The sequence below is a fragment of the Saimiri boliviensis genome, chromosome 9 (genome assembly GCF_048565385.1).
Source record: "Saimiri boliviensis isolate mSaiBol1 chromosome 9, mSaiBol1.pri, whole genome shotgun sequence".
In the NCBI taxonomy this organism is placed as follows: domain Eukaryota; kingdom Metazoa; phylum Chordata; class Mammalia; order Primates; family Cebidae; genus Saimiri; species Saimiri boliviensis.
Genome location: NC_133457.1, coordinates 71,699,061 through 71,721,395, shown reverse-complemented (window position 1 = coordinate 71,721,395; position 22,335 = coordinate 71,699,061). Strand labels below are relative to the sequence as shown.

The 22,335-nt window shown below is 44.2% G+C and overlaps 1 protein-coding gene across 1 annotated transcript; it reads right to left on the bottom strand.

Moving 5' to 3' along the window:
* Positions 1-6,195: 6,195 nt before the first annotated feature.
* On the bottom strand, positions 6,196-21,363 carry LOC101053858 (ribonucleoside-diphosphate reductase subunit M2). The gene is given in 9 exon segments (XM_074405391.1): positions 6,196-6,881; positions 6,884-6,952; positions 6,955-6,983; positions 6,985-7,288; positions 7,291-7,443; positions 7,446-7,604; positions 19,058-19,238; positions 19,709-19,924; positions 21,325-21,363. Coding segments are annotated over 9 exon segments (1,647 nt in total). The 3' UTR covers positions 6,196-6,384.
* Positions 21,364-22,335: the final 972 nt, after the last annotated feature.

The window sequence follows — 22,335 nt, the reverse complement described above, 5'->3', positions numbered from 1 at the left end:
TTTTTTTTTTTCCATTCGTTTTTAGACAGAATCTCACTCTTTCTCTCAGGCTGGAGTACAGGGGCACAGTCACAGCTCACTGCAGCAGGGAATTCTCAGGCCCATGAGATCCTAGGGCCTCATCCACTGAGCACCTGGGGCTGCAGGCCCACACTGCCACACCTGGATAATGTTTATAGCAAGTGTCCCCAAACCACGGCCAGCAGGCCACATGCAGCCCCCTAGGCCATTTATCTGGTCCCCCGCTGCACTTCAGGAAGGGACACCTCTTTCATTGGTGGTCAGTGAGAGGAGCACAGTATGTGGTGGCCCTCCAACGGTCTGAGGGACAGTGAACTGGCCCTCTGTGTAAAAAGTTTGGGGATGCCTGGTTTATAGTTTTCAGTAGAGATGAAGTCTCACTATGTTGCCCAGGCTAGTTTTAAATTTCTGAGCTCAAGTGACCCTCCTGCCACAGCCTTCCAAGTTGCTGGGATTTGAAGCTGAGCCTGGCTGGCTTTCACATCTTTGCTATATAGTTTATATTTTCTAATGCTATGGTAAAGTACTGTTTTATATAATTTTTATTAAAATATATTTAAGGAATTCTGTATATTTATATATATTTAAGGAATATAACCTGAGGATCATATACATACACATATACATATACAGGTACATATACATATACATAATGAACCAGTGTCTACTAGGTGAGGGGCTGCCTTGTGAGCAAACCCAAGAGCCCTGGCTCATGAAGCCCTTGGCTAGAAAGGGGGAGGGATCAGCCAGATGGCACAGAGCAGGTTTCTTGTTGGTTTTTGGCAAACACACACAAATATCAGCAACCTCCTTGCTGGAGTCTCTGGCAACCCTGACCAGGCTTCATGGTGGGTGAGGTGGGCTAGGAATGGGAAAGCGGATGACCCCAGACCTAGAGACTGCCACCGTCACCTGGGCACCTGGAATGTGCGTGGAGGAGTCTCCCACAGATTAGGCCTGGGTCAATGTCCGAACATGCACAAGGACAGGACTCTTGGCCTGGATGTTTGCAGAGCTCCCAGTCTTCTAAAGAGGCTGGTGGTGGGGAGGAAGTTTCAACAAAACAGAAGAGTTACAGGTACTCGAGCCTGGCAACAGAATACTTCCCTGTGCTACTAAATGACAATATCTGACAATGATGAGTGACACACTTGAGAAGCAGCTTTCATTGTTTCACAAGCAGTGTCTCCGGACCACTAGGGTAGTGCTGTCCAATGTTGACTGAAACGTCGGTGGTTCGAGCCCATCAGTCACATGAATGTTTCTAGCTGACATGACCTTCCATCTGAAGAGTCTCTTCCTTGGACCAAATATATCTTAAAACTTCTCTTCAGGCCAGGCGCGGTGGCTCACGCCTGTAATCCTAGCACTTTGGGAAGCTGAGGTGGGTGGATCACCTGAGGTCAGGAGTTCAAGACCAGCCTGGCCATTATGGTGAAACTCCATCTTATATGAACAAACAAACAAACAAAAACTTCTTGTCTCTTGTCTATTTTCCAATGTGCCTCTTTGTTGCTTGGGGCAAAAAAAGTCCATTTTTAATCTCCCCACAACAAACATCTTCCCTTACTTATCCTGGTGTTTAGGGTTTTCAGTTTGTTTTCTCAGCTGCTCATATTTGGAACACTGGAAATTCCTAAAATGGAGAATGACGGAACCCGAGTCACACCTCTGGTGAAGCCACAGACTCTGGGGGAGAAACCTAATCTGCCAGGGTTTGAAGTGAAACACATTAATTTTCTGTGCCTCCATTTCTATATGTCAAATGCACTAAACCAGAATACTCAGGTTGCCCAATGTTTAAATGAGCTGTGCAAGAAAAGTGCGAGCCCAGTGCCTGTCACATAGTCATTGTTCAATACACACGAGCCCCTATCAACGCCGTTGCCTCCAGCATTTCCATCAGGCTTTGATCTTTTAAACATCCTTCTTGATGCAAGTGGATCATTCTTCAAACCTTCTCTACCTGATGGCCATGGAAGTGCTCCAATGTGTATTATTACAGACACAGCGGCAGGGATCAGACCAACGCATAGATCGGTCGTGCGTCCCCGTCTACTTCTCCGCAGACACTTGGAAATGGAATTGCCAGATCAAGGTATTTGTACATTTCTGATTTTGCTAATTTCTGCCCAAATTACTGTGGAAAGATGATAGAACAAGTCATTTTTAACATTTAGTCAGAAGTCTTTTTCTCCATCTTCCGGCCCAAACTCGGTAGTACTTGCCCACCAGTTCCTCTGAACCTCCTTTGGCCAACATTACTGTAGTCATACAGTGGGGACACGTTTTATGCGTGTCATCAAACTCAAATCCTTAAATGAAAAAGGGATTAACATGACTGTACACAAATTTATATTCAAAGTACAATGAAAGGAAATACATGTGTATGTAAATATATACACAAAAATATATGGCAAAAAAATTTTATTTAGGATACTTCATCAAAGTTATGTATACTTCAAAATTTGTTTAGTAAAACAGCAGGCCCCATGCGTGCTCCCAGAGTTTCATCATATATAAGGAATTATTTAGCTCCTTATCTCTAAGTAGCTATTATTCCTCTTTGCTTTCTGAGTTTAGGCCCCATCTCTCCTTCACATACTTGCTCATCGCCACCACCCCCAAGTAATGTAGTCAATTACTACATTATTATAACTTGTACATTTTATTCAGAGTTCAGTCACATTGGATATACAGAGCAGGAATGAAGGACCAGTATCTTCCAGGACTCTCTCTCAACTGGATGAGCTTCAGAGGTGTCTGTAGTCTTTGGCCACCCTGCCTGTCTTCTCCTATTCCAGGTAAGTACTGGATATGACGGCCCAGCTCAGGTCAGACACTCCGTGAGCAGGGGAGGGCGGGTCGTCTTCATGGGCAGTACCGGAAAGACACTGTCCAAAGAGGGAGAGGCAGTTATGAAAAAGAAAGGTCAGTCTGGGGCGTGGGCAGGCAAACCGAGGATGTGACGAAAACAGTGTCTGCCCTGTGAGGGGAACATGCAGCAGAGGATGGGCTCAGCATGGGAGGAAAAGAGTTTCTGGAAATATGGGCCATGGATATTCCTATGTGAGCTGGAGCCACATGAGACTGTTGGGGACTCACAGGGGCAGGGAGCTTAGGAGAATCTGTACTGCCCAACCTGGGAGACAGGGAATGGGACTGTCCTGGTCACCAGACAGAGATAGGGTCTGGGCCAGGCAGTTCTGATGGGAAAGAAAACAGGACATCTTCTCCTTAAGGTAAGGTCCTGAGTTCAGGTCTCGGTAGGGAGGGAGGCTGCCTTGGGCATTGGCAGCTGCACATGGTTGGCCAGATGAGGACACTGACATCTATGTGCTGTCACCTTGTGGTTCTAGTAAAAGAATCACTGCAATGAAGGGTCCTTAGGAGTAGGAGGTGGAGGACCCGACTTGGGGCTGTGGCTCCAAGAGGACTGTCTGCTTGCTGTGCAGAAGCCTGCTGCATAACCTCCCTGGTTCTCTTGCTCAGTCTCTTGGCCAGATCCCCAGAGTCCCTGCCCTGTGTGCCCTGGAAGGGCACTGGCAGATGAGCCAAGGCATCTCCAGCCAGGACTCCTCCCTGGACATTTTTGTGGCTTTGGGCGCCCTGGCCTTCTCCAGGCCTCGTCTTGCAAGTAACTGTCCTGCAGGGGGAGTCGGGGGAGGAGGCTACTTGTCACTAAACTCTGAGGGGTTCCACAGGGGCCTGACTTGGGTCCTAGTCACTTGCAAACCTGTGCCTCCCCATCCCATCCCCCAAATGATGAAAAGAAACGTTGCCATGACTCATGCCAGACAAATGGTGTGGGGCCTTTCATAAAGCCAAGTTCTCAGGCCATCAATAAGGGATGGAAACCACCTGCAGGAAGGTGCCACAGTGGGAACCTGGGTGGCAGGAAGCGGTCACCATTGCAGGAACGTGGTTAGGTTACTCCTTGCACGTACCTAGTTGCTAGCATTCTAATGACAGAACCGTGAACAAAAGCATCAAAAATGTGGCAAGACCTATGCCAAACTTATCAAATAAGACAATTAACTTTTTCTCTCCATCATTGAACAAAATGATAAATGCAAAGAACCGTTTTGGAAATTTAGTATGAGGATAATTTTCTTTTCTTTAAACAGCATCCAATAAAATAAGGAAAGGTGAGAATAAACACACAGTAGTTTTTTTCAGCTATGTTATTTATTTCTTCATTTTGACACAGCGTCTCCCTCTGTTGCCCAGGTTGGAGTGCAGTGGCAGAATCTCAGCTCACTGCAACCTCTACCCCCACCTCCCAGGTTCAAGTGATTCTCCTGCCTCAGCCTCCTGAGTACCTGGGATTGCAGGCATGCTAATACGTCCAGCTAATTTTTGTATTTTTAGTAGAGACAGGGTTTGGCCATGTTGGCCAGGCTGGTATCAAACTCCTGGCCTCAGGTGATCTGCCCGCCGTAGCCTCACAAAATACTGGGATTACAGGCATCAGCCACCACATGGGGCCTTCTTTTAAGCTATTTGAAAAGAGCAGAATTTCATATTTCCAAGATTGGTTTCTGGATACAGTACTAATAACTGATTTGGTCACTGTCACCACTAAAATCTTCAAACCAGTGCGATCTTTGTACATGTTTTGTTTTCAAGTACACACATGAAGGTCCAGCAGTGATACAGGCTAGGGATCAAAAACCAATAGAAATTCACACCCCTTTTTTTATATTATTATTATTACCACTTAATCCAAGGGAACGTCTCTCAATTTTTTTATTTTATTTTAATCAGGATTCATTAACTTTAGGTAACAATAACTTAAAAGCCACGAAAAGGTATACAGAGATTTAAAAATTGACTATACAATAAATGATGAACACTAACAACAGAACACAACAATGTTCAAATAGTGAATACGATTAACAAATGGGGTCAAAATGTCAACATTGAACTGGCATCATCTTTCAAGCAATATCTCAGCTTTTTTCTCCCAAACCTAAAGGCAGATTAATTCAAAGTAGCCCTATTAAGAATATTTGTTTGTTTCCTTTTGAAATTAATATTTGAATGGAAACTGTATTAATAACTCATGGCTTCTCCTAAACATAAAGACAGATTTTCTTTTCTCTCAAACATAAAGGCAGATTAATTCAAAGTAGCCCTATTTAAGAATATTTGTTTCCTTCTGAAATGAATATTTGAATGGAAACCATATTTATAACTCATGGTTTCCTACTGAAATTTAAGATTCCCCTAGATGATGGTCAGATTTACACAATGCTAGAATAAGACACTGGCAATTATTTCAAAGTATGAACTACAGGCAAAATCTAAAAGACATACATAATTTAAAAATTTCTAATTAAAAAAATATGTAAATATAAATGAATTAACTCACACAACCTACTTACATACAAACAAAACTAGAATAAACAACTATTTTGCCGCTTAACAGGAGCCAGATCTTAGGTGGGTCATTTGTTTAAGGATGACTTGAAATTTTACAATACTACCTTAGCTCCCACATATGAAAACTCTTCAAGAATCTTATCAACTAGAAGTTGGGGAAAATACAGCAAGAAATAAAATGAAATGGCTTCTCACCCATATGAAGGCCCAGATCATGCCTAAATTTCTAGGGATTTAACTTAAAAAGCTCCTTGCCCTGAGAGATTTTTTGATCCCACAGCACTCTCAGATGGGGCAGAGAATCCCAGAACACTATCCAAGCCACAGGAGAAACACACAACCCATCTTGTATCTGGCATCAACAGACTAATATCTAGCTATATACAGTATTGACTTTAAAGTTGGTTAATGAGTACTTTAATTCATTAAAATAAAAGGTAGAAGTTACATGCTGAGTCTATACAAGTTGAACTGACTTTAGCCCCTTGGTGAATTGTGAATTGGCTCCTGTTAGTGGTCAGGAGAATGCTTTGTATTTGGTGTAGAAACCAAATCAATCAAGCTATTATCATCTTTGGAGTACAAACAACGTTTGTGAAGTGCCGGTTTTCTATTTAAGTAAACATTAAAATCTGCATTGAAGCAGTGAGGCTGCATCTTTCAACTGGCATTGCTGGTTAAATGAAATGTTTAATCCTGCTGTGTCAAGCTGACTAGAAGGTCACCCCTCACTTTAAAGCCAAGAAGACTGCCACTGTCACTGCTATGGTAAATCACAGTGAGCCAGCCTGCTAGCAAAAGGTGATAGCACCAGCATTATAAATGCACAGGACTGGTTGTGAGGTAGCTACAGTTTCAAAGATGCTGTTAATGAGTGTTACGGACAATGCACGGTGTAGCTAGTTGATAACACTTTAGCTGACATTTTCATGAGATGGACAAAAAAATCAGCAAAATAAAGGCACATCTTCAGTTCATTTAGAAGTCAGCATCCAAGGTAAAAGAATTATCTGTTGGACTTGACATCACTTCTGCCGTCTGCTACTCGCCTACTCTCTTCTCAAAGAAGTTAGTCTTTCCTTCCAGTGAAATATTCTCCATAAAGTCAAATGGATTCTCTACTCTGAAACCCTTGCTAAAACCCAGTGCCAGCATAAGTCTGTCTGCCACAAACTCAATGTATTGCTTCATTAGAGTGCAATCCATCCCAATGAGCTTCCCAGGCAAGGCCTCAGTGAGGAACTCTTGTTCCATCCGAACAGCATTGATAATTATTTCTCTTACTCTCTCCTCTGATGGTTTGTGTACTAGGTGTTTGAACATCAGACAAGCAAAATCGCAGTGTAAACCCTCATCTCTGCTAATAAGTTCATTAGAAAACGTGAGGCCAGGCATCAGTCCGCGTTTCTTGAGCCAGAATATGGATGCAAAAGAACCAGAAAAGGAGATGCCTTCCACCGCCGCAAAGGCTACATGCGTTCACCATAGGTAGCCTCTTTGTCCCCAATGCAGCGCAAGGCCCAATCTGCCTTCTTCTTGACGCAAGCATCGTTTCAATGGCATTGAAGAGAAATTCCTTTGGGATCTTTTATGTAAATGTCAATAAGGAGACTATACATTTCAGAATGTATGTTTTCCATGGCAATTTGGAAGCCATAGAAAGAGCCGGCTTCTGTCATCTGACCTTCTTGGCTAAATCGCTCCACCAGGTTTTCATTTACTATGGCATCACTTGCTGCAAAGAAAGCCAGAACGTGTGACATAAAGTATCTCTCCTGGGGCTTCAGGGATTCCCAGTGCCGAGTGTCCTGGGACAGGTCCACCTCCTCGGCGGTCCGGGAGGCCTCTGCCTTCTCATCTATCTGCCAGGTATCCTGGTATCGACGGGGAACAGGACAGGGCGGCGCGGGTTCTCGCTCAGCAGCAGCTCCTCCTCCACGCTGCGGGCGGCTGCTCTGGTTTTCGGCCCCGCGGGCTCCTGGAAGCCCCTCCTCGCGGTCCTGCGGGCCAGGATGCGGGGCCGGTGCAGGGCCGGGGCGTGTTCTCCGTGCCGACCAGGCTGAGCCCCTTCAGCGGCGAGAGCTGCAGCTGCCGCGGGTCCGGGATGGGCGCGCGCGGGACTCGGATGGAGAGCAAGTGGCGGCGGAGGAAGGAGAAGAGCCGGCAGTCGGGGCGGGTGGCGGGGAAGGGGTGCCGCTCTCGATTTTAATCATGGTGAACACAACTAAAGGAGGTTAAGAGAAATCCCAATCAACACGATTTCCTTAAGGACGAGGCCAATCTCTTCTGAACATGAGAACTTTGTCCCCACATCATGGGTTTTCCTCATTAAAGGAAAGGATCCACACCCCACTCACGTGATTGATTGAAACCGCCTCAAGTTTGTGAGGATTAGAGCTTTTAAGAAACTTTTCTTTTACCTGTGGGGTGGGGGGTGGGGGTGGAAAGAAACCATCTCAAGTTACTGATTGCATTGAATGAGTACCAAACCCCAGGCCATGGGTACCTGAGTCCTGGTGTTCCTGTGACATCCCCTTGGGGAGGTGGAACTCTACCTTTCAGTGACGGGAAGTCTTGGGCAAGAGCAAGTCTCTTCCCCTTGTCTGGTATAGACAGCGTGTGTGTCTAACCCTACCTCAGCAGCTGGCCTATAGCTGGGACCAAGGGTAGGAAGGGTTCCTTCCTCCAACATCAGTGGCAGGTGCCTTCTGTTTCATGTGAGAGAAGCCACCAGGTTTCGTGCCTGTACTCTGGTGGTTGCCAATCGTGACCTGAAAGCCTACACCACTGAGGCAAGCTCAGGACATCCTCCTTCCCTGCCACACGTTTCTTGTCAGAACTCAGGGAATGTGGGAGGAAAAGGCCTGGCAAATGGGCAAAAACGTGCTACGTATCTGGGACTCACAGAGTTTCTAAGCTGTCACAATAGTTGACACTTGGTCTGTAAGAAGTGATGAAAACCTCAGTGATTTTCTTCAAGCAACATTTATGGCTGCCATATTTTCCTTCCATTACCTGCCAAACACAAATTGGTTTATGTGTCTGGCCTTCTTTAGGGGGTTTTCTCATACTTCGGACTTCAGTTGATCCAGTGGCCTTGCAACTTCAGCTCTCTGGTGGGATCAAACATACGATTTTGCAGACCATACAGCTCTTTCTCTTGTCAGTAGAGGGGGAACAACTGTCTCTTGCAGCTTTCTACATCTTAAGCAGCTGTAGAATCTAGTTTATAAATACCTTATCTTCTCCTCTATTTCTGGACTAATTTCCCTTCAGAATGATACAAAATTTTCTTTAGCTGATTATTTCTTTTTGAAGCTCTGAGGTAAAGCTAATGAACACCTTGAAGATCCTTGCAAAGCAGCCATTTCATTTGGTGCTCAAGGGAAACCTGGGCCCAGACCAGTACTGAAACTCACAGCTATCCCCCACAGCTCTTGATGAATTTTTGTAATGCAACACTTTCTTCTCAATCGGCATACTAGACTGAGAACAAGTGTGAGATAGGGACTATCTTAAAATAGACTTCCCAAGAGGCTAAGATTTGCGGGGACTCCAGTTCACGGTCAAGTGTGAATCAGCAGAGTAACCATGGCGTTGTTAGCCCAGGAGAAGGCAACAATACATGGATATACCACATTTTAAAAAATCAAACTCAGGAAAGTGATCTCAAAGAATATTTGAATTGGTGACTGAAGTATTTGTTTCTCTAAGCAGGTAATGGAGAAAATTGGAAATGGTGCCTTGGTTGTCTAAATAATTGTGTGCTCAGATTGAATCTGAGGGTACACAGGTGCAGCCTACAGTGGGAAAGATTCTATGAACTGGATGTGGGTAGAGGATGCCTTTATGGACTTTGATATCATCGCACTTTTTCTTCTCATTTTGAGTGGTCTTGTAATTCTATTCCCATATATTAATGTATCTACAACTAAGAGAGGCAGTCTGAGTGCAAAAGATGCACTATCTATACAATTTAATTAAATGGTACCTGCTCCGGCCAGGCGTGGTGGCTCAAGCCTGTAATCCCAGCACTTTGGGAGGCTGAGGCTGGTGGATCATGAGGTCGAGAGATCGAGACCATCCAGGTCAACATGGTGAAACCCCGTCTCTACTAAAAATACAAAAAATTAGCTGGGCATGGTGGCACGTGCCTGTAATCCCAGCTACTCAGGAGGCCGAGGCAGGAGAATTGCCTGAACCCAGGAGGCGGAGGTTGCAGTGAGCCGAGATCGCGCCATTGCACTCCAGCCTGGGTAACAAGAGCGAAACTCCGTCTCAGAAACAAACAAACAAACAAAGAAACAAAAAACAAACAAACAAAAAACAAATGGTACCTGCTCCTAATGGTACTTAAACTTCACATCATGTAGCCCAATTAGAAGAATACTGTCCACCTGCCAAGGGTATTGGTCAGCTCAGGCTGCCATAGAAAAATACCAAAGGTAGCACCGCTTAACTATAGACATTTTCTCAAAGTTCTGGAGGCCAGAAGTTCTCCTTGAGTCTTTTGTGAGTTTGGATGTGCTGTCAGGGTTGGTTTCAGGGGAGGCCTCTGTTCCTGGCTTGCAGAAGACTACTTTCTTGCTGTGTCCTCCCATAATATTTCCTCTGTGCCAGCATGGAGAAAGAGAGAGATTCTTTGATGCCCTTCCTCTCCATATATATATATATATATATATATGTATTTTTTTTTTTTTTTTGAGACGGAGTTTCGCTCTTGTTACCCAGGCTGGAGTGCAATGGCACGACCTCGGCTCACCGCAACCTCCGCCTCCTGGGTTCAAGCAATTCTCCTGCCTCAGCCTCCTGAGTAGCTGGGATTACAGGCAAGCACCACCATGCCCAGCTAATTTTTTGTATTTTTAGTAGAGACGGGGTTTCATCATGTTGACCAGGATTGTCTCGATCTCTCAACCTCGTGATCCATCCGCCTCAGCCTCCCAAAGTGCTGGGATTACAGGCTTGAGCCACCGCGCCCTGCCTCTCTCCTTATATTGACACCATTCCAACAAGATCAGGGCCCCACTGGTATCACCTGATTAACCGTAATTACCTCCTTAGAGCTTATCTACAAATAGTCAGGTTGGGGGTTAAGATTTCAACATATGAATTCACAGGGAAACAGTTTAGTCTATGACACCAAGCAATAGGGATGATCCTAAGATTCTTTACCTATTAGATCCTGTGATATTTGCCTGGTGGTGGGATCAGAAATAACTTGTTAGCAAGGCTGCTGTTACTGCTATTTCTATGATTAGAAAAGCACAGCTGAGCTGGATTGCATGCCATGGAGGAAAGAGTGCAGGTGAAACAGGCATGAAATAAAGATGGGGGAAATGCTAGCAAACAAAGCAGTGCTCTTACATGAGCCATGAATCTAGCGAAGATTGAAATTGTGCAATTTCAAGGAAATAACATTTCCTTTAAAATTGCATTTTAGGTTTTGAGGTACATGTGAAGAACATGCAAGATTGTTGCATAGGTACACATGTGGCAATGTGATTTGCTTCCTCCCCTTCACCTATATCTGGCATTTCTCCCCATGCTCTCTCTCCCCAACTCCCCACCCCCCGCTGTCACTCCCTTATTTCCCCCTAACAGACTCCATTGTGTGATGCTCCCCTCCTTGTGTCCATGTGTTCTCATTGTTCAACACCCGCCTATGACTGATTTTCTGTTCTTGTGTCAGTTTGCTGAGAATGATGGTTTCCAGGTTCATCCATGTCCCTACAAAGGACATGAACTCATCGTTTTTGATGGCAGCATAATATTCCATGGTGTATATGTGCCACATTTTCCCTGTCCAGTCTATCATCAATGGGCATTTGGGTTGGTTTCAGGTCTTTGCTATTGTAAGCAGTGCTGCAGTGAACATTTGTGTGCATGTGTCCTTATAGTAGAATGATTTATAATCCTTTGGATATATACCCAGTAATGGGATTGCTGGGTCAAATGGAATTTCTATTTCTAGTTCCTTGAGGAATCGTCATACTGTCTTTCACAATGGTTGAACTAATTTACATTCCCACCAACAGTGTAAAAGCGTTCCTATTTCTCCACATCCCCTCCAGCATCTGTTGTCTCCAGATTTTTTAATGATCGCCATTCTAACTGGTGTGAGATGATATCTCAATGTGGTTTTGATTTGCATTTCTCTAATGACAAGTGATGATGAGCATTTTTTCCTATGTTTGTTGGCCTCATGTATGTCTTCTTTTGTCAAGTGTCTGCTCATATCCTGTGCACACTTATAAATGCATTTGGTTGCTTTTTTCTTGTAAATCTGAAACATGTTTGTTCTAAAGGCAATAGCTGCTGTGGAGCTGTAGAAGGGATATTCTTATACATTGTTGGGTGGAACTTAATCAGTGTATGCAGTATTAAAAATTTTTGGTGGTTCCTCCAAAAATTAGAAATTTGTCTATCATGTATTATAGTAATCTTACCACTCAGCATACATTTAAAGCAAGTGAACTTAGTATACTTGTGTGGTATCTGCTTTAACATGTTTGCCAATATACTTCTCAAAGTAGCAGACATATAGCATCAACCAACCTGTTCATCAATGCATAAAAGGAAGAGACTCTTGTGTGTGTGTGTGTGTGTATACACTACTCTACCATATATATATATATACCCATAAAAATTCATCCATAAAAAGTCTTCATAAAAATTCATGACATCATGTCATTTGCAGCAACATGGATGTATATATATATATATACTACTCTACCATATAGTGTGTGTGTATATATATATAAATAAATTCATGACATCATGTCATTTGCAGCAACATGGGTGAACCTGGAGGACACGGTGGCAAGAACGAAAAAAAAAAAAAAGCCAGACAGAGAAAGGCAAACACGGCATGATCTCACTCATGTGCAATCTAAAAAAGTTGATCTTAAAGAAGTAGAAAGGAAAATACTGGTTATCACAGGCTTTGAGAAGGTGTCAGGATGGGAATAATGGTTATAGAAAAGGGTTAAACTTAAATAGGAGAAATAAACCCTAGGGTTGTATTGCACAGCTGGGTGACTGGTTAACAATTTTTCAATCCAAAAAAGCTAGAACGGAGGATTTTCCATGCTTGCACCATAGAGAAATAATACCTGTATGATGGAGATGCTAAGTAGCCAAATTTGGCCATTTACACACACACGCACATGCACAGACACATGCACACATGCACACGCATGCACACACACACAGAGTAGTTTCCCTCACAAAGATCTCTCATTTGCACTTTCATGGCAACACCCACTTACCACACTTCCAAATCTCTCCATAAACCCTAGTACTAACTTGGTCTCCACTTCTGTAATTCTGTCATTTCAAGAATGTTCTGTGGATGGAATCGTATAGTATGTGACCTCTGGAGACTTGCTTTTTCCACTGAGCATAGGTTTCTAGATGTTCATCCAGGTGGCTGGTTGCATCATAGTTCTTTTTTTAATTATTATTATTACTGAGTAGGAGTCCAAGTATGTAAGCTTTTGAGTCTGAGGTCCTTTGTTCAGTATAACCACTCTGCAATTCATCCAAGTTGTTTTATGTTATTGATTGACTTATACAAAGTCCTACTCTGTCCCTCAGGCTGGAGAGCAGTGATGTGATCTCAGCTCACTGCAGCCTCCGCCTTCTAGCTTCCAACTGTTCTCCTGCTTCAGCTTCCCCAGTAGCTGTATTACAGGCCTACACCACCATGTCCAGCTAAGTTTTTTGGTAGTTTTTAGCAGAGAAAGGGATTCACCATGTCGGCCAGGCTGGTCGCGAACTCCTAGCCTCAAGTGATCCACTCACCTCAGCCTCCCAAAATGCTGACATTACAGGCATGAGCCACCATGTCCACTCTAAGTTGCTTTATTGACAGGCATGAGCCACCACACCTGGCCTAAGCTGCTTTATTTATCAATAGTATCTTCCCACTTATTGCTGAGTAGGAATCTATTTAAGAATGCATCATGGTTTGTTTAGCCATTCACCAGCCGTGTGACAAGTGGGTTGTTTCCACTTCTAGGCAATTGTGAATAAAGCAGGTTTAAACATTTGCATACACATTTTTGCATGAACATCATTTTATTCCACTTGGATAAATATTAATACCTAGGAGTAGTATTTGTTTGATCTGCATAAGCATATGTTTATAAGAAAGTGCCAACTGGTTTTTCCAAGTAAACGTTTTCACATTCCCACATGCAGTATCTACGATATTTCTATCACTCCAAAAGGAAACCCAAAACCATCACCTTCTATTTCCTCATCTCCCTGTTCCTGCCAATCCTGGCCATCAGTTTTCTGTCTCCATGGATTTGCTTATAGCTGAACATTTCAAGTAAGTGAACTATGGTTTTGGTATCGGTAATGATGGTATCATTCGAGGTAGGTAGTGTTCTTTTCTATTTTGAGGGGAGAGTTCATGAGCTCTAGCAGTTTCCAGCTTTCAAATAATTTCAAATAATTCGTTCATTTCATTGAAGTGTTGAAAACTTTTAACATAGAGTTTTTTTCTAGTATTCCCTATTAACATCTGAATAATTGCAATGATGATCAGAGGTTTACTATTTTTTAAAATCTTTTTAAAAACCAGCTTTTGGTTTAATTTGTTTTCTCCATTGTCCTTTCTGTTTTCAATTTAATTAATTTCTGCTCTTTATGATTTTCTTTCTTTGGGTTTGATTATTTTTCTGATGTCCTAAAGGTAGAAGCTTATATCATTGACTTGAATGAAAAAGAAAATGCAAAGTATCAAATTTTCAGGGCACAGCTAAAACATAACTACAGGGACATTTCTAGACTAAATAGAAATCCAGAAATGAATAGGAAAAGAAAAAAAATCTTAAATAAATTTTGTTTTAAAATACAAATATGTATTGCCCTTTAGAAGCCTGAAAGAAAATATACAAAAGGATTATTAACGTTTATCCCTCCATAATAGACTTAAAAATAATTTTTTCATATATATATATATATATATATATATATATATATATATATATATATATAATTGCATTTTAGGTTCTGGGGTACATGTGCAGAACATGCCAGGATTGCTGCATAGGTACATACATGGCAGTGTGGTTTGCTGCCTCCATCCCCATCACCTATATCTGGCATTTCTTCCCATGTTATCCCTCCCCAACTCCCTACCCCCCACTGTCCCTCCCATAGTCCCCCCACCACAGACTTCAGTGTGTGATGCTCCTCTCCCTGGGTCCATGTGTTCTCATTGTTCAACACCCACCTAAGAGTGAGAACATGTGGTGTTTGATTTTCTGTTTTTGGTCAGTTTGCTGAGAATGATGGTTTCCAGATTGATCCATGTCCCTACAAAGGACATGAACTCATGACATTTTTTATGGCTGCATAGTATTCCATGGTGTATATGTGCCACATTTTCTTTTTTGTATGATTTTCGAATTTCCCATTATTTCCATAAGACAATACATTTCTTTTTTGTCTTTAAATATGATTTATAATTACAAAACAAATATACTCAATGAAAAATTAAAACATAGAAGTTTATAGACTTTAATAATAAAGCCTTCTTTCCACTATCCCATACCAGATTTAACTATTGTTGACAGATGAGTGTTTCCTACTAGAGTATTTCTAATATGTATACTCCATTTCTTTTCCTAAAAGATATATATATATTTTAATTTTTCTAAACTATTTAAATTCTTCCATATTACATACTGATATGTTTTTCTTTTAAATTTAATATACCATTGACATTTTTTATGTCAGTATATGAATGCCAACCTCATGCCTTGTATGGCTGTATAATATAGCATGATATAAATATGTCACAAATTTTACTATTGTACCATTTAGAGACATTTAGGGTTTTTGTCTAATTTTTGAAATTTTAATTAATACTGCACTGAATATTCTTGAACTTGACCTTCAGACACTAATGGAAGGATTTCTTCAGGGTTAATTCCTAAAATGGAATTGCTGGAACATGGGCACAGGTTACCATCACATAGATGATAGAAATGGTGTTATCTAGAAAAAAAAGAGTTTTTGTGTTATAGTCTTTATAAACCTTATAGAACTATTCTGGGTCAGGTACAGCGGCTCACACTTGTAATCCCAGCACTTTGAGTAGCGAAAGGGAAAGGATCATTTGAGCACAGGAGTTCAAGACTAGCCTGGGCAACATTGCAACACCCCAACACTACAAGAAAAATTTAAAAATTTCGCCCACTGTGGCGGCATGTGCCCACAGTCCCGGCTACTTGGGAGACTGCGGTGGGAGGATTGACTGAACCCAGGCGGTCAAGGCTGCAGTGAGCTGGGATTGCACCGGTGCCTTCCAGTCTATGCAACAGAACAAGACCCGGTCTCTTCAAAACATTTAAAACTGAGAAATATTATGGATAAAATGAAGTAATAATGTTTGGGATTTCTTCTGAAATAATCCAAAGGGGATAATGTCATGGTGATGGGTAGATACAAAACAAGATAAGGCATATACTGCAAAACTGAAGCTGATTTGTGCATGTTGCATGTGTGTTTCTTTATTAGTAAATCTGAGATTTGTTTTTTACATTTATATTGACTGTATTCCTTCTGCGGACTGTCTATTCCTGTATTTGGCCTGCATTTCTAACGGGTTGTTTGTCTTTTTTTTCTGTTTTAAAAAATTATTTTCGATATTATATTTCACTCTGTCGCCCAGACTGGAATCAAACTCCAGGCTAAAGCAATCCTGTCCTCTTGGCCTCCAAAGTAGCTGAGACTACAGCTACAAGTCCATGACAGGCTAATGCTTATTTTTACTTTTTTAGAGACGGGATCTCACTCTGCGGTCCAGGCTGGTTTTGAACTCCCAGCCTCCAGTGATCCTCCCACCTTGGCCTTCAAATGTTCTGGGATTACATGAGTAAGCCACAACATCTCGTACCATTCACTTTAATAATAATTTTAATATGCTTAGTTTTATTCTTATCTTAATGCATTGCCTAGAACTTCCAGAATAATACTAATTATAAAAATTCAAAGAATGCCCGGCCTTGTTTTCAGACTGTAATGAGAATGCATGTAATGTTTCACTATAAAGACTGATTATTCCCGTAGAGATCTGGTAAATATCACCTATCATGTAAATAATTCTTCTATTCAGAGCTTATTAAGAGTCATTTTATTATTTGCTTTTGAGAAAGATTTGGTGTAACTTTTGGTGTTTTGTTTTTATTTGTTTATTTATTCTTGGAGAGGCAGGGTCTCACTGTGTTGCCAAGGCTGGCCTTGAAATCCTGGGTTCAAGTGATCCTCCCTTCTTATCCTCCCAAGTAACCAAACTATAGGCATGTGCCACCATGCCTAGCCTGTATTACTTTTTAATAAGTCTTAATAGGTTGCAATTGTTAATCAAAAATTAATTTCAAAAGTCTTCTACAACATGAATTTTCTATGTGAAATAAGCCAGATACAAAAAGAAAAACAAATACACATCCTATGATTCCACTTATGTGAAGTACCACGGACAAAAATTACGATATAAGTTCCCAGGCAGAGGGGAGAGAGAACAGGGAGCTTTTCCTTAATGGGTCTAGAGTTTCTGTTTGGAAAGCTGAAAAATCTCTGGAGATGAATGGTGGTCGATGGTTGGAAAACAATGTGAATGTACTTAGCAGCACTGTAGCATACACTTAAAAATATTTAAAGTGGCAAGTTTTATGTTAGTTATGTATATTTCACCAAAATAAACGTAATGTAATGGGGCTTTACACGGCAAGGGAGGGACAGAGAAATAAATACTACACTTTTAAGTGTACTTACATAGTACTTAACTTTTATACATTATATTCTTGTAATTCTAAAAGAATAAAGGTTTTTTGAAAGTAAACAAAAACCTTATATTTGCATCACCAGCCAACCACTGTTTCTTGGAGCACTTCTAAGGTAGAAATGCTGTGGCCAGCCTCTGGCAGAGATACTTGCACCCAGGAAGCCCCAACTCAATGCCATATCCTTGTATCAAGGAGAATTTAAGAATAAAATCGACAAAGGCAAACTCTGAGCTTCTTCTGGTTTCAGACTCTTTGAAAGTGGTTTTGTAGTGTCTTAATTATGTTGAGCCTTGTTTTAGCTTTAAAAGAGATATTTAGATGCCACATCTAAGGACACAGAAGCCTTTCAGCGAAGGAGGTGAGGTGACTGAGTCTGGAATAACTCCATGTTTCTAGCCAGGGATGCTGAGAGCAACCATGGTCATTGCGATGAGGTGAAGACAGAAAAAGAGCTGGGTTGGAGGAAGGTGGTCAGTCTCCTCTGGATGTGATTAGTTTGAGAATCCCCTTGGGCAGCCCACTGGACATGGTCAGTAGGCAATGGAGGTGGAGCTGAGAGGGCTTGAAGCTGAGATAGAGTCCAGCTTAACTATGTGGGCAGTAGTGGGGGTCCACAGAGTGTGAAGATGGCCAAGAAAGACATCTGGTTGGGAGTCCGGAGGGGCAGCAGATGAGCACGGACTAGGGAGAAAGGGATGCCAGTGGAGAAGGAGAGGGAAGTCTCAGACACCAAAGGGAAGAGAGATACTGTAAAGAGGGGTCAGCTCCATGTCACATCCTGCAGAGACACCAGGTATTGCAGGAACCCAAGAGGGAACTCAGATTGGACCATAAGGAGGTCTTGCTGGCCTTGACATAAGAGGTTTCAGAGAGAGCGAGGTGAGAGCCCAAAACACGGCCATGTCCCCACCATGAGAAACAGTGTCTGGCACAGTGAGAATGGACTTATGGATGGATGGATGATGGATGGATGGATGGATGATGGATGGCAGACAGATGAACAGACAGACTGATGGACAAATGGATGCACAGACAGAATGAATGGGATGGATGGATAGATGGATGGATGGATGGATGGATAGATGTATGTGTGTACGGATGGATGGATAGATGGATGAATGAACAAATGGATGGATGGGTGGACAGATGGAAAGAGTGGACTGTGAGAAGAGAGAAGGCTTCATGAACAAAGTGAGATTGAGATGCCTCACCATGGTTGGAAATTAGAACATAGGAGTTTCTACTTGAGTCATGAATGACCCAGTATCTTGGTCCTGTGTTAACTGGGGATACTTGTGTGGAACAAAGACTAAGAAGCCCTTAAAATAAGGCCAGGTGAGGTCAGGCAGGTCTGAGCTTGCTGAGGACTTCTCTGCCACACTGCACAGCTGTTTTAGCTGGCACGTCACTCAAGGAGTTGCTGGAAACTACTGTGGCCAGCCTTGCCATCAGCACAGACAGCCTCAGAGAGTGGGTGAACACACCGGGGTGACTCCAAGACTGTGAGTGTCACCTGCCTCATACAGGAGACAGGCACGGGGACATCCGCAGTGGTCTGTCCCCTCCCTGCCCTGCACCTAGTTTGCATCCTCATCCTCTGCAGATGTGCCTGTCAACACCAGCATCTTACTGCTCCAGCCCTGCCCCCACGCTGGCCCCAGGTGCTGACCTCACAGGATTCAATCCGAGCCTCAGTCATGTGTCCAGCATCAGGACCCAGTCCACTATTCTTGATATGTGGCTCTCACAATGTTCCCCAGCCTCCCCCACACTCTGCTCTCTCAAGAAAGTTTGCTTTCTCCCCCTGGGGATTCTTCTCCTCTGCACTCCCAACCTTAAGCGCTGACCTCTACTTCTCTCTGTGAGATCTGGCAGAGGCAGGTTGGTCTTGGGGTAACCGGCAGAGAAGGGACTAATAGCAGGAACAGCCACCTTCAGGTTGCAACAGACGGACACAGCCAGGTACTGAAGCCTTGGCTCGGTTTGGCTAGGGCTGGGAGCTGCTTCTCCTTCTCCATGGTAGATCCCCTAGGTGGGGATAGAGAATGGTGTCTGAGGGGATCGGAGGCTCTGGGCTACATCAGGCCCTGGGCACAGCCTCTGAGCCTGTCAACACGCTGCCAGAACCATCCTGCAGGGCAGGTGGCTCACAGTTCACACGGGAGGCTCCAGGTACTGGCTACCCTGTGTACACATGAGAAAACTGAGGCTACGGAAGGGGGGCCTGGGCCAGGTCACTTGGGAGAGGTGACTTTGGAAGTGCTCTTGGAAAAGTGAAAGGCTGTCTGCCCTCAAAAGAAGAAGAAAGAAGAAAGAAAGTCCCCTGGGTGAGCCAAACAACCACATCGTCAACAGTCACAGAGACTAGATGGGGGGCTACACACCACTCTGATTCTCCTCTGCCACCTCTCACCCCCTTCTCTGTCCCCACTTGTCAGCCCAAGGCTGCCCCTTTGGTCACTGTCCTCCCACCTTCCTCTGAGAAGCTCAAAACCAACCAGCCCACACTGCGTCTGATGAGTGACTGCCACCTGGGCACACGATGGTGGCCTGTCAAGGTAGATGGCACCCCTGTGACCCAAGGTCTTTAAACCACGGAGCCCTCCAAATAGAGAAACAACAAGTCTATGGCCAGCAGCTCCCTGAGCCTGATGCCTGACCAGTGGAGGTCCCACAGCAGCTACAGCTGTCAGGTCACACATGAAGGGAGCATCCTGGAGAAGGTCATGGCCTCTGAAGCATGTTCGTAGGTCCCTGGTTCTCCCCCATCCACAAGGGCCTGGAGCTGAGGATCCCGGGGTAGTGGTCTCCCCTGTAATCACGGGTCAGCCAGCCCTTCTCCCTTCACCCAATAAACAGTCAATAAATATCATCTTTGTCAACCAGAAATCCTGCACCATTTTATTCCTTATCTCTCTTATAAGCTGACACTTCTCCCAGCTTCTCAGTGTGGGGTGGAGGAAATTCTGGCACCCAGTGACAAAGTCACCCAGAGAGAGAGGCTCACAGCCTCCCTAGAGCATCTCCCCAGGAAAATAGGCCAAGACAGGAGGAGCCTGCTCGCTGAGCACCAGTTCTTGCCTCTCCCTTTTCCCCTTCCTCTTCCCAGACCATCTCCCTATTCTCTGCCTCTTTCTGGAAGAAGCTGTTCTTGTCTGAGCCTCCAGATGATGCCTCTTTCTCTGCCCGGGTTGGGACCCTCTGCCGATCCGCGCTGCACCCTCTTTCCTCAGCCTGGAAACCCTGTTCCAGGTCTGGCGCCTTTCTGCTTCTGGCCTTGCTGCCCTCTTCCTTCTCTTTCCACCGAAGCTCCTGCCCACCCTCACCCCTCCCCACCTGAGGGCTGTACCATCAGGATGCTTCAGCACCACTGACTTTTCTTGAGGTCCTGGAGCTCTAAAATTGGAGGCCCACCTTGATGCTTCACCCAACAGCAGAATCAGGCATAAAAGAGGAATGGAGGAAGCCAGGAAGGAAACTCACACAAAAAGCCTGCAGGAGGCTGAAGACACTTGCAAAAGATAAGCTGTGAGTTTCTTAAGCAGTGCAACGAGAGAAATCGTTGCTTCATCATTCTATAAGATGAAACAAACCCTTTGCTGGAGGGAAGCTTGTGTTCTCGATGTTGAGACTATGAGACTCAACATAGTTAAAAGAGAGGTCATGTTTTACCCAAGGTCTCAGCACTGAGGGCAGCTGAGCACTGGCAAGCAGGTGATGCTGAGTAGCCTCAGGGCGTGGTAATGAACACAACCCAGCTCAGGGGAAGTGCTAATCAGTGCTCCTACAGGAAGCGGCATGTCAATGCATGCCAGTGCCTGTCCCTGCAACCACAGGGACAACATTGGAGAGTCATTTATTACAGCAGACACATGAGCTGAGGAAGAGACTCACCCAGGATATCCCATGGCCAGTCCGCAGCCACACCCCCAGTGACAGAGGCCTGAACTCACCCTTGGAGAAGACGTAGCAATAATAACCTGATTTGTCCCAGGGTTGCCCAACAGGTCAGTTTCTGGCCCCAGATCCAGGGTAGGATCTTGACATAAAACCACAGCCCCTGCACTCACTACATACCCAAAGCCACTCCCACCTCTGCCTTATGCCCCCCTACCTTGGGCATCCCCAGACCCCTGGGCTGCTTCCCACTCATGCCCGCACTCTGCCACATGGGAGCCAGATGGGGGTATTCTGTCAAGTGTGTGGCACAGTCACTGGCCATCTTTGGGGAGCATTTTTTTTAGGTCAGGTCTCTGTCACTGTGGGTGGGGCTGGGGAGGGGTGGTGGGGTGTCCTGGGTGAATCTCTCCCTCAGCTCCTGTGGCTGCTGTAAGAAATGAGTGCTAGTTTTATGGATTCAAACAACACACATTGATTCTCTCACAGGTCTGGAGGGCAGATGTGTGCATTGAGGATTGAGGGGCTAAAATCACAGTGCCAGCCGGGCTGGGCTCCTTCTGGAGGCTCTGGGGACAATCTGTTTCCAGGACCTCTCCATCTTCTCAAGAACACTCACCTTTCTTAGCTCATGGCCCCTTCCTCCAACTTCAAAGCCAACTGTGTATCAAACCTCTCTCCTGCTCCTCCTCTATTCCCCACTCTCTCTCACTCCATCCCCACTTCTCTTTTTCACTCTGATCCTTCTGTCTCCCTCCTTATCTTAGAAAGATCCCACCTTGGACCATCCAGATAACCCAGGATAATCTTCCACCTCAGGCTCCTTAACACCGTCACTTCTACAAAGTCTCTGTGGCCACACAACACAGCACATGGAAAGTTTCCAGGACGAGGACATGGTTGTCCCTAGGGGGTCTAATGGAGCGAAACACCGCTCCTTCCCCTCATCCCTCTCCCTTTCTCTGTGTCCTGGCCAGTCCAGTCTGAACCACTCTTAGGGACCTTCCCAGCCTAACCCGTCCCTCCCTGACCCTGGTCTACTGTGGCCTCTTCTCAGAACTGTGAGTTTTGCATTTCTTCCCATAAGCCCCCTGAGGTTAAATGTTCTCTAGGCCCAATAGCTATTGGAGGAAGATCCTATTATGATCCTCACTCTACCATGGAGACACCATGGTCCAGAGACATTGAATGAATGCCCCAGGCCTCAGCAGGGACTCAGACCTGGCCT